The sequence below is a fragment of the Ammospiza caudacuta genome, chromosome 1, assembly GCF_027887145.1.
Source record: "Ammospiza caudacuta isolate bAmmCau1 chromosome 1, bAmmCau1.pri, whole genome shotgun sequence".
In the NCBI taxonomy this organism is placed as follows: domain Eukaryota; kingdom Metazoa; phylum Chordata; class Aves; order Passeriformes; family Passerellidae; genus Ammospiza; species Ammospiza caudacuta.
This window is the reverse complement of record NC_080593.1, coordinates 26,361,025-26,375,279: the sequence shown is the minus strand read 5'-3', so window position 1 is coordinate 26,375,279 and position 14,255 is coordinate 26,361,025. Positions and strand designations below refer to the sequence as shown.

Genomic DNA, 14,255 nt, shown 5'->3' with positions numbered 1-14,255 from the left:
CTTCAGCAGAGTTGAGCTGAGATTTACCAGGCAACAGTAAACAAAAAAATAACTGCAGCTAATAAAATGGGTGTAGCTATATTTTTGTTAGAAAACAAGAAATCACCCCAAAAGTGACAGATCTATTAATTTAAAAACAAAACAAGGAAAAAAGAATCTGGTAATTAAAAAACATAGAACTTTAGCTTTGTAAATTTTGCAAATCATGTAACTACTGACCTGAAAGCCTGATTATTAATTTCAACAACCAAAACCCATAGTGCCAGAATATACACATTCATAATCCAAAACACTGTAAAGATATGAGTATTAGAGTGAGCATGTAATTTAACTTAGTGATAGAACTTGAAACACATAGTTATAATCGAGGTGAAAATGTTACAGATTAATTTTCTTTACATGAGAAAATGAGACACTATGTTGGTAGTTGCATTCACCTCAACATGGAAATTATCAGAGAAATTTACTAAATGTTACTACATAAGAATAAAAAACAAACTCTTGACACTTACCAATCCTCATTTACATAAACCAAAACCTTTATTGCCCGTATTTATATAAATAGGGTATCATACAGTAAGCCCCAGTTTACATTTATAAATGGAGAACATTTTGAAGAGCTTTTCAACAGCAATGTGAAGTGTGCAAAAATACTGGAATGAGAAATAAATATTTTAAAGAGAAAAAAAAGGAACTGCTCTCCCATGCCTAGAAATATCAAGTACCTCTTAGATTTTTAACTTTAAAAATTATCTTTGCCAATTTTAGATCAAAATAAATGCAGCAGATGTGTTACAACATTAATGCTAACTCAGAAAATATAACCCAAAGTCCTGAATGTAATCTTGTACATCCACAGTACATGTACATCTTGTACATTTCCACATTTTATCTTCTTGAAACTACACTAGAGCACATAGAACTAGTGGTATATTACAATATATTCTCTTTGAAACAGCAATTTTCACAGTCCTGGCAAACAGTACCAGTTTATTGCTAGCATTCCATTTCATATTTCATAGCACACAAGTGTTGAGTAACTCATATACTGTAAATAAACACACACCAAGTAAACTGATGTTATTATCACATACCTTAAAACAGGTTTGGTTTTTTTCCCTAATTTGTGTGAATGTTGCCTACAAAGTCAAGGACAACAATACCAATTAGCTCCTAGCACAGTATTATCAAAATATCATTGATGTTCTCTCAAGTTAATAAATAATCTTAATTCCACCTGGTAACACATCTAGAAGTACTCTGATCAATTACTCAAAACTGGGAGCAGATGGGTGTCCCCTAGTGACCAGAAGCAGGATTTATACAGGTTGATTCCACACTTCCCAATATATTTCAGAAGTACAGGGAAATGCTGATTATCTCAAAGTCTTCAAATATCTTTGCAGTCAAAACTTCACGTAGTTTAAAACTTACATATTTACAAGTCTCCAGTCCTTGAGATTTCAGATCTTCACAGTACTAAGTTAAAAATTTATCAGATACAACCTCCTATAGTTTACCTGCACTCTGCACTGAAACAGTCACATGACTTCACAGGGAACTCTTCTCTAAGATACAGTCATCACTAGGAGAGAAAACCCCCAAATTCTTCAGCATTAAAATCTGCATCAGCTAGATATGTAGCCTAGTTAAGTAAGAACTTGAATTGTAAAGATATTGCTTTACTATCAACAAAACCTGGGAACAGAAAGAAAAGAATTTTTCTTTAAAATAAAAATGTTTAGAAGGCAGTTAGCAGTGGCAGTTTAAATAAACTTAAAAGGAAACAAACAAACATTTGCATACAAGACAGTGATCAAACAATGAACAGAGGAATCCATAGCATAACTTTGCCATCTTCTTTTCAAGTGTTTATTTTGAAGGTCTGCTTTCACAGCATATAAACTCAGCTTTGGGCCAATCAGCATTATCATGAAAACTTTTTAAATAAAGGTCTTCTTTGCATTTTAGCAAATTCAAAGAGTCCACAATTCTAGGAGTGCTTTTCTTCAGTCCTCTGAATAAGGGCCATGCACTGTACCTATAGGTTCACCTCAGGAATATCTGTTTCTACCAAGCACAGTCATACACACATCATTTTACTACTTTGATAGCAATTTATTTTTTCACAGTAAATCACAAATTACCTTTGTCTAAAATATCTGCTTGGACTATGATGGACATCCATCAGAGAGCCACACATGTTCTAACAGTATTTATGCCTGGACAGTCTCTGCTGGAACGAGATTCCCTGTTGTATCCAGCTGCATACACTTACAAGAGCAGGCAGAAACTGGGCACTCAGTATGGTCCCTAAATAGCAACAGTCAAAAAAAGAAAAAACAGGTAACATAATTTTGCAATTATACATTTAACCATGTGCAGAGGTATAGCATCTCAGAAAAACTCAGTATCACAGTTCAGTTCTGTTATTTAAACTTTGTAATGATAGATACAGGGAAGGAGACATGTTCTACTCAGTGCAGAACACACACGTGAAATAACAAAATTTTGACACTGACTTACCTGAACCAGCTCAGCATATGTCCAGCATGTCCACCATGCCTACAGTTGTGACACCAAGTAAACCAGTTGTTGAACTGGGCTAACTTCTTGTCTTTGCTAAGATCCACTTTTTCATCTGACTTGGATCCTCCTGTCCAGAGGCAAACCCACCCCCACAAATATGGCTGTAAATCATTACACTTCATTTACATTTCAGTCCCAGAAACACCATTAAAATTATTTTGAAATAAGGAACATAATGTGAAAAAGCATTGTGATTTTAAAATAGAAGTAAAAAATATTAAGAACTGGAGGAGTGCCAAAAAAGAATTAGACTGCTAAACTGTTGCTTATCTTATCTTTTAGATATGCTAAGCTAGCCTATTAAACAAGTTTTACAGACAGAATCTTGTTCAATGGTGATTTATGTCTTATTGATTGATTTATAATCCATTTAATTATCCATGGCCTGTTCTGCTGCACATGAAATCTTCTGCTTTAGAAAAAAAATCAACAAAATCTAAGTTATGAGTTGGAAAAAATTCAGTATAGAAGTCATAACAAAGATCAGTGAAAGAATGAGAAAGGTAAAAAAAAACTACAACTGTACAGCTGCTCATGGCTCTGTAATAAGATTGACTTAAAAATATGGTCAAAATCCTTTTAATTTAGACATTATATAATGCTGAGCCAAAGGCATTTACAAGCAAACAATTCCAGTCATAATACCTCTTAGTTCTGACAGCATGACCCATGCTTTCTTTCATACTTAATAACAGAAAGTACACCACAACTCTCTTCCAGCTAAAAATTAATTACTTTACATTCAATGATTTGTGTTGCATGCCTGCAATTGATCTCAAGAAAACACACTCCCCATTTCTTTCAGTGGTAAAGCTCACAATACTGATCCTCGCAATACTTGGATCTTTACATCTGTCTAACCATGGAATTTGACTGACAGTCTCATGGAAACTGTGAGAATCAAGCAACTATGCATACTGTGTGACCATTAAGAATTGAAACAAAGGTTTCATCCCAAAATCAGATGGGATGTAAGCAAGTTCTCAATTATGGTCCTTCTCCCTTCAAAATGATGAGTATGAATATTTACAGTATAAGCACAAATAGAAAAAAGAAGTGCAACAGATCTTTCAATAGGAACTGCTAATTTGGCCTCCAACTAGTGCTGTAGCTGAATAACTAAAACCCTCTGTGTCATACCTGGACAGCTGGAAACTGGTGTTCCCATATTTATCAGGCAAAGTGCACAGCGGGGAAGGGGCTTACGGCAACCAGGACAGCTCGTAACTTTGGACTTGGTGGGGGAACCGCTGACTCCATACTGGCTAAAACCGCGCCCCTGGTGAGGAATAGCTGAGCAGCTGTAAGAGATTGATTTCCCACAGAAATTGCAACTCACAAACACCTAAAGAGAACAGATGCCCATTAATTTTTTGGTTTGGTTCCACTTTTGCTATACCTGTGAGTGAATCATTCAAGGTAATTAACATTTATTTACCAGATATTCTAGAGAGTGCTCTGGAAAGCCAAGCCTACTTGTGAAGGAGTTCTTAACATCTTGGCTTATAGATGAGGCACACAGCCCTGAGAAGTAGGCCTTAATGATGCTCACTAGCTTCAAAAGCACATAAAAACATACACAATTGCTAAAACTTTAAAAGATATTATTTAAGGTATTATAATAAAAGCTGTATCTTCAGTAATGGAAGAAATTAGGTTTATTCTACTTACTATATAAAGTTTGGTCTCTCTCTTATAGTCAGATGACTCACACTACAACCCCCAACATAAGGATTATCCTAATATTATTTATCTACATCCCTTGTGTCACAAGTTGTGACTTGATACCAAGGAGCACATACTTCAAATTCTTTAGGGCTATTTATCTTAAACAACATAAGGAAGGAGCAGTAAACTCAACTCCCTCCCACTTGGAACAACTCTGCTTCAACAGCTATGACCGATAAATTAATTCAAAACTAGAAACTCTCAAGCCCTAAAGCTCATAATGAACATACTTAGCAGACATGAGAGAATAAAAGGTGCCATGGTAAGACCATGTTGGCTGAAACTGCCACCAGATGTTAAGAAGATAGCACTTGGGCAGGGCGTTAGTTTTTAGGTCAGTGTACATTCAGAACTGATAATGAAAGTTGCTGCTGTTCACTTCAGTTTCAGGTTGAAGGGCTTCAAAACAGCTTTAAAGTTTTTTCAATTAAAACAAAAGCAATTTGTACTAGTTCCATGGTTTCAGGATCAGTCTCACCCTGACACTAAATTCAGCTGGGTGATACATCTCTGACTTCATTTTTCAGCATGTGAGAAAAAAAAAATCTGAGTTTCCAGTTTCCCCAGAAGAAAAGTGTTGATAGGTTACAGTTTCTGAAAGACCTGTTATTTGAAAAAAAAGTGACACCTCCTTTTTTTTAGGGCAGGCTAAGCTGAAGTCTTTCTTTTGCACATAAATCCTCATGAAAACCAAAATATGAGTAGCAAGGTTTTTTTACACAAGTACCATGTCACGTTCCTTTCTGGACTGGTCTTATTTCATTTAGGATTTATATTTACCTGGGCTAAAGGCTTTGAGCTGGGATCCAGCTTACTCCTATGAATATCAAATTCTGCACGTTTATGCCAAAACCTCCAGGCATCTAAAAGATTCCTGTAGTTCTCAATCCAGTACTGAACCCTTTCATCCTTAAGTACATCTGATGGAGAACCCTAAAGTAGGCAGGAAAAAATGTCAGAGACACATTAAAGGCACACAATACATATTACTCACTTTTTCAAAAGCCTTTACAAAGTGTACTACAAGATATAAGAAATAATACAGTGTCATTTATTCCAAAAAATATGAATTTTCTGTGAAATTGTAATGTGAGTTTGATAAATATTTTCTTCAGTTTCTCCCTGGTTGAAAATAATTGTGTTGTCACGTCCTCCTAAGAACTCCTGTCTGTGAGATGAAGGATTTGAAAGTTCTGCCATGTTTCACAATTTGTCATGATTGCATATGCAGTTAAATACACCACTGGCAATAGCTGCTACTGTGTAAGGGCCAAGGTAAATCCATTATTTAAAAAAAAAAACCTCAAAGCCTACAAGAAAACAAAAAACCTCATTTTTGTTCCCTATCAAAATCCTGAAAGCAAAAAAAAAAAAAATTCCTGAAAATGTCAGGAAACACATCAGCAATAAGCAGATAAATGGGTATTCCCAGTTCAGCTGTGAAAAGGATTACGATTTTCTTTTGCCTCTTTCCCCTACTACCTCCTCAAGCTACCTCAAACCAGAGAGTGTGAAGACACATACTTAGCAGTTAGCACTGAGTTTTTCAGATGACTCCACAAAAATAACCAAACAACCAATTGTCTCAATTTAATACAGAAAATACTTTTTAGTTCACAAGATAAAGAAACTACGTTTAGTTTTCCTCCACAAAATTTATTTTGGAATGAAACACTAACCTGTAGCATGCAATAGCTTGCTGTCTGGACATCTCCAGTTCTATCAACATAACTTTCCATCAAGTCAACTCCATCTTTTGTCAGCCCTGTTAACAGTATTCCCTCCAAATTCCCAGCCTCTTTCATTTCATTTGTCAGTTTTTCAATAAACCTGTTGAGCTATAAAAAAATATATATGAAGAAATACATAAATACATGTAAAAACAGCATCTGCAGCTAATAGAATACATTGCTTGCTGGATGTTATGCAGAAGAAGTTAAATTACTATATCATATGAAACTGCATGAAATAAAGTGTTTATAAACAAACTTTAGGCTTCCTGATAGAAAATGCAAGGAGAGAAGTTATGTATTCTTAGAATACTTTGGTGAATTTAAAATAGAACATTGCTGCTGCAAAACCAAACCATAATTTGAGAGAACATTAACATCTGGAAATAAATACTGAAGACATAGAAATACTCTCCAGTAAAACAGGTGTACAGTTAATGCAACTGCATCTGAACTACCGTGTAATGAATACTCACAAAACCTCCAAAACCACAAAACCAATAAAGCCCCCAAATCAACCAACCAAAAGCAGAATCTAAAATTAAGCTGGAAGTACAAACTCAAAACCAGATTAATACCATAGGTTATATACTACTGTGATAAGAAAAAACAAATCACTCATGACTCATTATTTCCACTGGTCACCCCTCTACCCCAGAGTTTCTTCTGCCACTGAATAAAGCCCAGTTTAAAAGTTTGTTTAAATGTGCAACCACAAACTTACCTGAGCATCACTGAGGAACTTGCAAGCAAATGCCACTCTGTCTCGTACAGCTACGTTATTTTCATACTTCAGAGAGAAAAATGGGAATTACTGACATCAGATACATGTTTCCATTTTTCCAACACATTGTAAAAATCAGAACAGTTGCACTACTGTCTAACTAATACAATGAAATTGATTGTGTACAAAGAAAATGTGGCATGTGGAGAAGGCTAACTCTAAATATCAGCTTACTTGTTTGTACTCAGATACAGGTATCAGAGGAAGACTGTGGGTATGGGAACAATCTACCCAGAAAGTCTGGTACAACACATCCTACATGGTTTATGAAACTCTACAAAAATAAACTTTGCAAGTACTATAGAGGACTTAGTGCTTCCAGCATGTATAGCCAGGTGTCCCACCAAGTCACAGGCAGAAGAAAAACAAACCAAGTTTCGCTTACTGTATTTACATAATAACTAGCCTAACCACTCATTCCTTCCTTAAATTGCAAACAAAAGTTAACAAAGCAAACAAAACACCCTAAGCAAACAAAAACTAAACACCCAGAATTAATTTCCCAGAAGTATATTAACACTTGAGGTACAGCAGTGTATCAATACTTCTGCTTTTTATTCATTTTACTAGACGTGACACCACAGAAAAAAAATACTTCTCTGTATCAATTCTCGCACTTAGCTATGCCCATATTTTTCCCTCTGATATTCTGAGATTAGAAATTGTGACTGACACTGCCAAAACAAGATGTGCTTGGCAAAATCTTTCATGCAGACATCAACAGATCTCACTGAAGGAAAACTAAAATTAAACCCAAACAAACAGTACCTTATCACATATGAGCTGCCAGTTCATAATAAAAAAATCTATAAAAGTACTACCCAAAATCCAGAGAACAACAATACTCTCTCTCAAAGACAGACAGAAAGAAAGAAAAAAAAATAAATTCAGGTTTTTCTCCTCTGGGATTCTAGCCATTTTTATTTTTCATTACCCTAAGAGCAACAAATTACGACAACTTCACTTTCAACAGCTTTGGGTCAATTACTCTGCTGCACCACAACAGTTTCTCTCCTAGGCTAAATAATTCCTACTGAATCAGGTATTTCTACTGTTCTCTAACCAGGAATCAAATACATTAACTCCTCCAAAGGCTCAAAGTATCTCATGTTTAGTTTGCCCTTTAAATGGCATGTCTGTAGCACTTTCAGAAGCCCTGGAACTACTCTATTTACTCCTTCAACAAAGTGAAATTATCTTGACAAGTAAGCAAGGGAAAATAAAATACACTTCATTGCAAATGTAGCTTGATCAAAGTTCTGCAAACTCTCCTGCATTTAGTCTGCTTTTTGCAATTCCACTATTAATTGCTTCTGTTTCTTCCCACTCCTTGCATTACTTTGATATTGTATTTCTAGAGGTTCAATAACTCCATGCTAAATATAAAATTCCTCTAAAAATGTGTTACCTATAATCTATATTTTGGCCATTCATGCACGACTTCTTCACTAACATAACATTCACTGACATGAGATGTCTCTTCTGCAGATAGATATGCTATTTGCCAGCACCAGGATAAAAGAATAGGTTTAAATTTGATTAATTCTTGGAGTACAGAGGACTCCCCCTACATAAGTGCATGTATCTCCAGGCTCCTATTGCATAAAGAAATTTTAACCTCACACAGAAATTTACTCACCAAAACACCATCATATGAACCAGACTCACTCGTCAGGAAAGCAAACATAGCACACAAGTAGGGATTGTTCAACTGCAGTCTCAGAGTACTGCACATTTCTCTCCAAAGTGAGTTCTTCTCATCTGTGTAGCCTGACAGAGCCATTGCTACAACATTAAGGTTCAAATCACCTGATTTATGAAAAGTGAAAGAATATTATTCAAGTTAAGAATTTTAAAAAGCTCCAGTTAAAACTGTAAATGAAACATCCATTTGAAACACAATGTGTTGTCAGGATGCAACATAAAATGCAGTAGAATTAACACTACCTAAATTAATGTGCATACACTACCATGTATAGTAGCTTCTGCTTTAAATGCCTTTGCTCAGGTAAATTAGCATCTACATGCATGACAGCCTCTTTAACAACATCACACTACTTGTGGTATTTTGAAATAGCTATCACAAAAGATTGTAATTATCTTAATTGATATCCATAAGAAGTGAAAAGACAGGATTGTATATCCAGCCATTGTTTAACAGACCTAGCTGGAGGATGACAATTTTATACAAAAGTTTCAAGCTAAGAAGTTTCCTAAAAACAGGAAAACTATTAAATCTAAATATTCATTCTGTTAGAAAGTCCAATTTTATTCTTGAATTTGAAAACAGCACGTCTCCAGTCTGAACCCTCCCTGTGGAAAGCACAGACAGACACTCTTTCCCCCAGCAGTTCTATTAAAGCAAAAAGAATCCCACTAGTTCTAAACATAAGCCTTTCTGGGGCTTTTATGAGGAAGGAAATTCTGAAACACGTGTCCTATTTTAAATAAACAGTATGGCATATGGTAGTCTGAGGAGTGAAATAGCAGGATTTGTCAAGCTCCAATACCAGTGTTTTAAGTAACAATTTTACAACATAACAGGCATCTCTTCCACACTATCTTCCATAATTGTGTTAACAGAAAAAATCTACTAATGTGATATAGTGCCAAAATAAAAAGCTAAACACAATACACACCTTTTCCTGAGGAAGCCCCTTTATTCAGAATTTGTATTGCTCGCCGTATGTCCAAGTTGAAAAGTGCTACAGCAGCAGCTCGCTCCCAGTCTCCCTCCTGTTCCAATGAATTCAGGAAAGGCTCCACATCTAAGTCTGTTCCCTTCTTTATCCACCCACAGAGCTGCAAAGCCAAAGATCTCTCCTCACTCAGATACTGAATAATATCAGCCTGTCTATCAGATCCACTCCTGCTGTGCCTGAGGTTCTCTGTTGTTCCTACAAATGGGAAGTTAAATTATGCTTAAATGACAGCTTCAATTGCAATCACAACACAGAGATTTGACTTCAATCATAAAGCAGGGTACAAAAGCTGAGTATTGCATTTTAGTACTTTAACATTGCTTACAACTCCATGCAAGGAGCAGCATGCACAAAATTATTTTGATCTACTAAAAATTATGCACCTAAGCTTGACATATATTTCTCAGTCTTTTTTCTTTCTTCTATACTTGTTACATTTGACAGGAGCTCTCAGTATGTTCAAATTGAAAATAGATAATACATTGTCAAGCACCTCCTCTACCAGCTCTCAGCCAGCATCAGTGTGTCAGAAGCTTTCCCAAAATGAAGACTCATTTTCTGCTCCAAGAAGCATAGTTATTAATAAGACATATATTGAAGAGAGAAAGAAGTATTCAAATATTGAATTATACTATGAAAGATTTCAGCCAGCATGAGAGGCAGAATGTGATGACCCAGGGTTGATCACCACTTCAGAACAGGTCAGCTTATTTAAACACAGTCATACAAATGTACTTAATACAACAGCAGTGACAGCAGCAAAGTCACCTTTCTAGAACCACACCCTGATGTGGAGCTTTGAAAAATACAATATTCTGCAGGGAATATAATATTATGCAAAAAAGTATAATATGCAGGGAGCAAGAATTTTTAGCGCCATAATAAAAACTCAAATGTTTGAAACAGTTCAAAGATTTACTTCTGAGGATACTATGCTTCTACAATTACTGACTTTCCAAGAACACTGAACTCTGGAAATTACTGTTAACTTACATTATTAAAACACAAACAGAAAGACTTTGTTTTTATATTTTTGAATAGTCTCTTTGAACAATTGCCAAAGACAAACTCATCAGTGCATCATTCTGCAAACATACTACAACAATACTTATAGCAAAGTTAGAACATTCTTACCCAAAGATGACTTCACAATTGATTTAATGCCAGTGTAAACTAAGGGACCTTTGTTTCCTGTAAGTTTTTGATCCATATCTTCAGTATACTGCTTCATAAGTATTTTCATATATAGGAAGCTTAATTTTTCACAAAAAATGTTTTTAAAAATTTTAAGTCACATCCTGTTAACATATTCAAAGCATTTACAGGACATTGCATTGTATTTAAAAATTTTAATGCATTTTATGTAAGTGATTTATATCTAAAGGTATATTACTTCCTTAGGACAAAAACTACAATAAAATAAAGGATATAATGCAGAGTGTACCAAAGGGACTTCAGCTGAGGATCTTCATTTCCAGCTAGGAGGTGATTTCTCCAAACTTGTTCAGTATCAAGACCATACCTTGAGAGAGCTCTGAGGCGCATTTTGGTTGCTATGTCTTTTTCCAAGGAGCTAGCCTTTCCCTCTTCTGTACACTCATACAAATGTCGTCCACAGGCCCACATTAAGGATGTCACTGGGCTCCATGCAAGAGAAATTCTTTCAAAAACAGTGAAGTCGGTCATAGTCCTGTTGGGAGTCACTACCACCATTCGGTTCTGGCTTGTGGGATGCCAGGCAAATGAAGCAATGTAATTTTCACATGGTTGGACACTTCTCTCAATTATTGTTGGCTCAGTTTCATCTCCAATAGGGGTGGGAGTATGCTGCATGTCATACAGTCTAATGATGTTACTATCCCTTGTTAAAGTAGCTAACAGTCCAGTCCTTGTTGGACACCATGCAACTTTTGTTAAGGGTTTTGGTTGCTCTGTCAGGGTCAAAACAGGCTTTTCAAACTTTCTTAAATCCCATATGGCAACCTGACCTTCATAGAAGGAAGCAACACGATCGTGGAAATAGGGATCAACAGTCACTCCTTGGACAGCCTTGGTGTTTACAAATATTTTTTGGCTTGTGTTCCTAAGATCAAAGATAGCCAAATTTCGATGCATTCCAGCTAAGAGCAGTTTCTGATCCCGTGGAAGCCAACAGAGAGAAAGACAAGCATCATTCTGCCCTAATTCATACAGTGGTTTTGTAACTACCAGGCCTGCCTCTGCATCTCCTGCTGAAAGCCTCACTTTCTCTGTAGCAACTGCAGTCTCTGGGGCATATTTGCTGCTGATGTCCCAGATCAGCACAGAAAAGTCAGCCCGATGTTTATCCAGCCCAGCAGCAAGCCAGTTGCTGTCCAGGGGGTTCCAGGCCAGGGTATTGCACTGCCGAGCGTGCTTGGGAACAAACTCCTTGCCTATCAAATCCTTGGATTTGGAGTTGTGATCTTGCCCGAGGCTGGTAAGCACCACTCGGCCATTGGCCTGTCCAACAGCAAGGAGACACTCTGGATCATACTTGGGATACCAAGCCACACATTTCATGTAGGGAGTGTCCGAGTTTATGGACAGCAGCGTGGCCGTAGTCTCCTCCGACAGCCGCAGGGACCCTGCCTTGAGCTCCGAGCTCACAGCAGAGTCAATGTGATACAGGCTCAGCTCTGAATCGCACACAACAAATCTGTCAACGTGGTGTGGGGCCCACAGGATATCAGGTTTGGAGCCACTCATGGCTAGGGTAAGCTGACACACAATTTAAGGTCTGCTAAGAAGATTCAGGTGATATCCATGCATACGGAAACTGTTGAGAAAATAATTTGTAGGAACGTTATCAAAACCCAAGTCCTTTATCTGAAATCATCATTAAACAAACAAAACCAAATTATTTTTAGCTAAGAGTTTATCTCATGACACATTACAGGCCAAATCATTAAGCAATCTCCTCACAACACTTGTTGTTTTTGCTGGTATGTACATACCGAGGCAGAACCAACACGGCCACCTACAAACTGATGACAACAGGATTTGCTGTGTTTACAAACTCCACACCAGCATTAAGCAAGAAGACATTACCTGAGATGCGCTGTGCCAGGACACGTGGGTGTGCCGCTGGGAAAGAGCCACGCCCTCAAACATCTAGAAGAGAATGTCCCTACCTAATTAAAAAACACTAAGTGACAAAAATTAGAGGCTGGCAGTTTTGTCTAAAGTCTGCTCCATAGCCTAGAATGGCTTCATGTCTTGGAAGACTTCAACTTAAATTCAAATTGTCATCTTACTGCACACTTCCCACTCCCACCACCTGCCCCAATGCTACGCTGTCTCAGTTCGTATCTGATCCAGCAACATTCAAAAAGGCACATTACTGCCAAAACTCCCTTTACACTTGCGGCAGCTACCAGCACCACACGTGCCTACCTGCAAACAGACCCCACAGATCCTACACACCTCTGCTATTACCGTGGAACAGACAGGCAAGATCGGGAAGTATGAAAAATCAGCATTATTTACCACGCTTGGGCCGCCCCTGTGTGCCTGCAGGTCACCCCCGCCTCCGCCCGCCGCCCGTTCCCGGCAGGAGACGCGGAGCGCGGAGGCGGCCGCAAGAGCGGACCGGAGCCGAGAGACCGCCACGCTGCCACCCACCGTCCGTCCGTCCGTCCGTTCCCGGGCGCTTCCAGCGCTCACCCAGCCCGCGGAGGCTCCAGCCCGGCCGCCGCCAGCGGCCCCGCCGCCCGCGCACGGGAACGGGGAGCGCACAGGGCTTCCGGCCGCGGCCGCGGCGCTTCCGGCGCGCCGGGGAAGCGGAAGCACCGCCCGCCAGGGCACGCTTCCGGCCGCGGTCCGCCCCTCTCCGGGAGAGCGGGCTGGGCCGGACCGGGCAGGGAGCGGGCAGGGAGCGGGCAGGGCCCCGGGCTGAAGAGAGCCGGCAGCCTTCGAGACTCATTCCCGGCTATGGGCGCCAGGGTGGCCCTGCTGGAGCAGGGGGGTTGTACCAGAGCCTCCACTCCGGCCCCTTCCACCCTGAAGCATTCTGTGCCCACAAAGAGCATCTCAGTCTGATGCCTTTTGAGATTACTTAAAAACAGAGACCAGACAAAATTACGAGAATAAAAAGCGGTTGTATTTATTAAAGAGTCTGCAGGTACTTTAAAGTCAGACGAAGATCCCCAAGGGGCTGCACCCAAAAATGGACCGCAGGTCACAGGTTTTCATACTTTCATAAGTTTGATCCCTTTGCATATTGGGGGTTAATCTCCCAGTTACAGCTTCAGGTAATGAAGTCATTACCCAAATTTGCTCCCCGCCCCCCTCACTTTTGTTTACGTTTCTTACTGCTCGCCCTCTATATGGAGTTTAGATTTATACACTAAAGAATTGCAGGATTACAAATATATGAAATACAAAAAAGCTGAAGTTTTAAGGTATCAATTCCAACGCCCCTGCCAAGGACAGCTCCCAGTGTACCAGGTGCTCAGAACCCCGTCCAGCCTGGCCTTGAACACTTCCAAGGATGGGACATCCCAGCTTCTGTGGGCACCCTGTGCCACTGCCTCGCCACCCGCACAGCAAAGAGTTTCTCCCTCGCATCCAGCCTCACTCTGTCCCCTCTTTCTGGGGACCTACAAACAGCCAAAGCACAGGGGCTGGGGGCTATGTACCATCTCTGGGTGACTTTTCCCATTATTTGATGACACAATGATAAAGTTTTCTTACATATAAATT

The 14,255-nt window shown here is 38.8% G+C and overlaps 1 protein-coding gene across 2 annotated transcripts; it reads right to left on the bottom strand.

Moving 5' to 3' along the window:
* Window positions 1-552: 552 nt before the first annotated feature.
* Window positions 553-13,194, bottom strand: MIOS (meiosis regulator for oocyte development). Of its 2 annotated transcripts, XM_058804102.1 has the most exons (11): window positions 13,041-13,194; window positions 10,964-12,330; window positions 10,668-10,766; window positions 9,471-9,728; window positions 8,471-8,640; window positions 6,772-6,837; window positions 5,997-6,155; window positions 5,098-5,250; window positions 3,730-3,934; window positions 2,527-2,656; window positions 553-2,313 (listed from the first exon to the last, which is right to left on the bottom strand). In XM_058804102.1, exons 2-11 carry the CDS (start codon window positions 12,258-12,260, stop codon window positions 2,217-2,219), a joined length of 2,634 nt encoding a protein of 877 aa, XP_058660085.1. In that variant the 5' UTR covers window positions 12,261-12,330; window positions 13,041-13,194; the 3' UTR covers window positions 553-2,216. The 2 variants fall into 2 exon arrangements, with proteins under 2 accessions (XP_058660085.1, XP_058660096.1); XM_058804113.1 differs by lacking the exon at window positions 13,041-13,194 and having other exon boundaries at window positions 10,964-12,428.
* Between the last annotated feature and the right edge of the window lie 1,061 nt (window positions 13,195-14,255).

Excerpts from the sequence above, each read along its gene's own strand:
- MIOS (XM_058804102.1), bottom strand. The coding sequence starts at position 12,260 with ATGAGTGGCTCCAAACCTGATATCCTGTGGGCCCCACACCACGTTGAC. Across the intron at positions 3,935-5,097 it reads GCTCAAAGCCTTTAGCCCAG|GTGTTTGTGAGTTGCAATTT; the intron begins GTAAATATAAAT and ends TGTTCTCTTTAG. Across the intron at positions 2,657-3,729 it reads ACCAGTTTCCAGCTGTCCAG|GAGGATCCAAGTCAGATGAA; the intron begins GTATGACACAGA and ends GCCTCTGGACAG.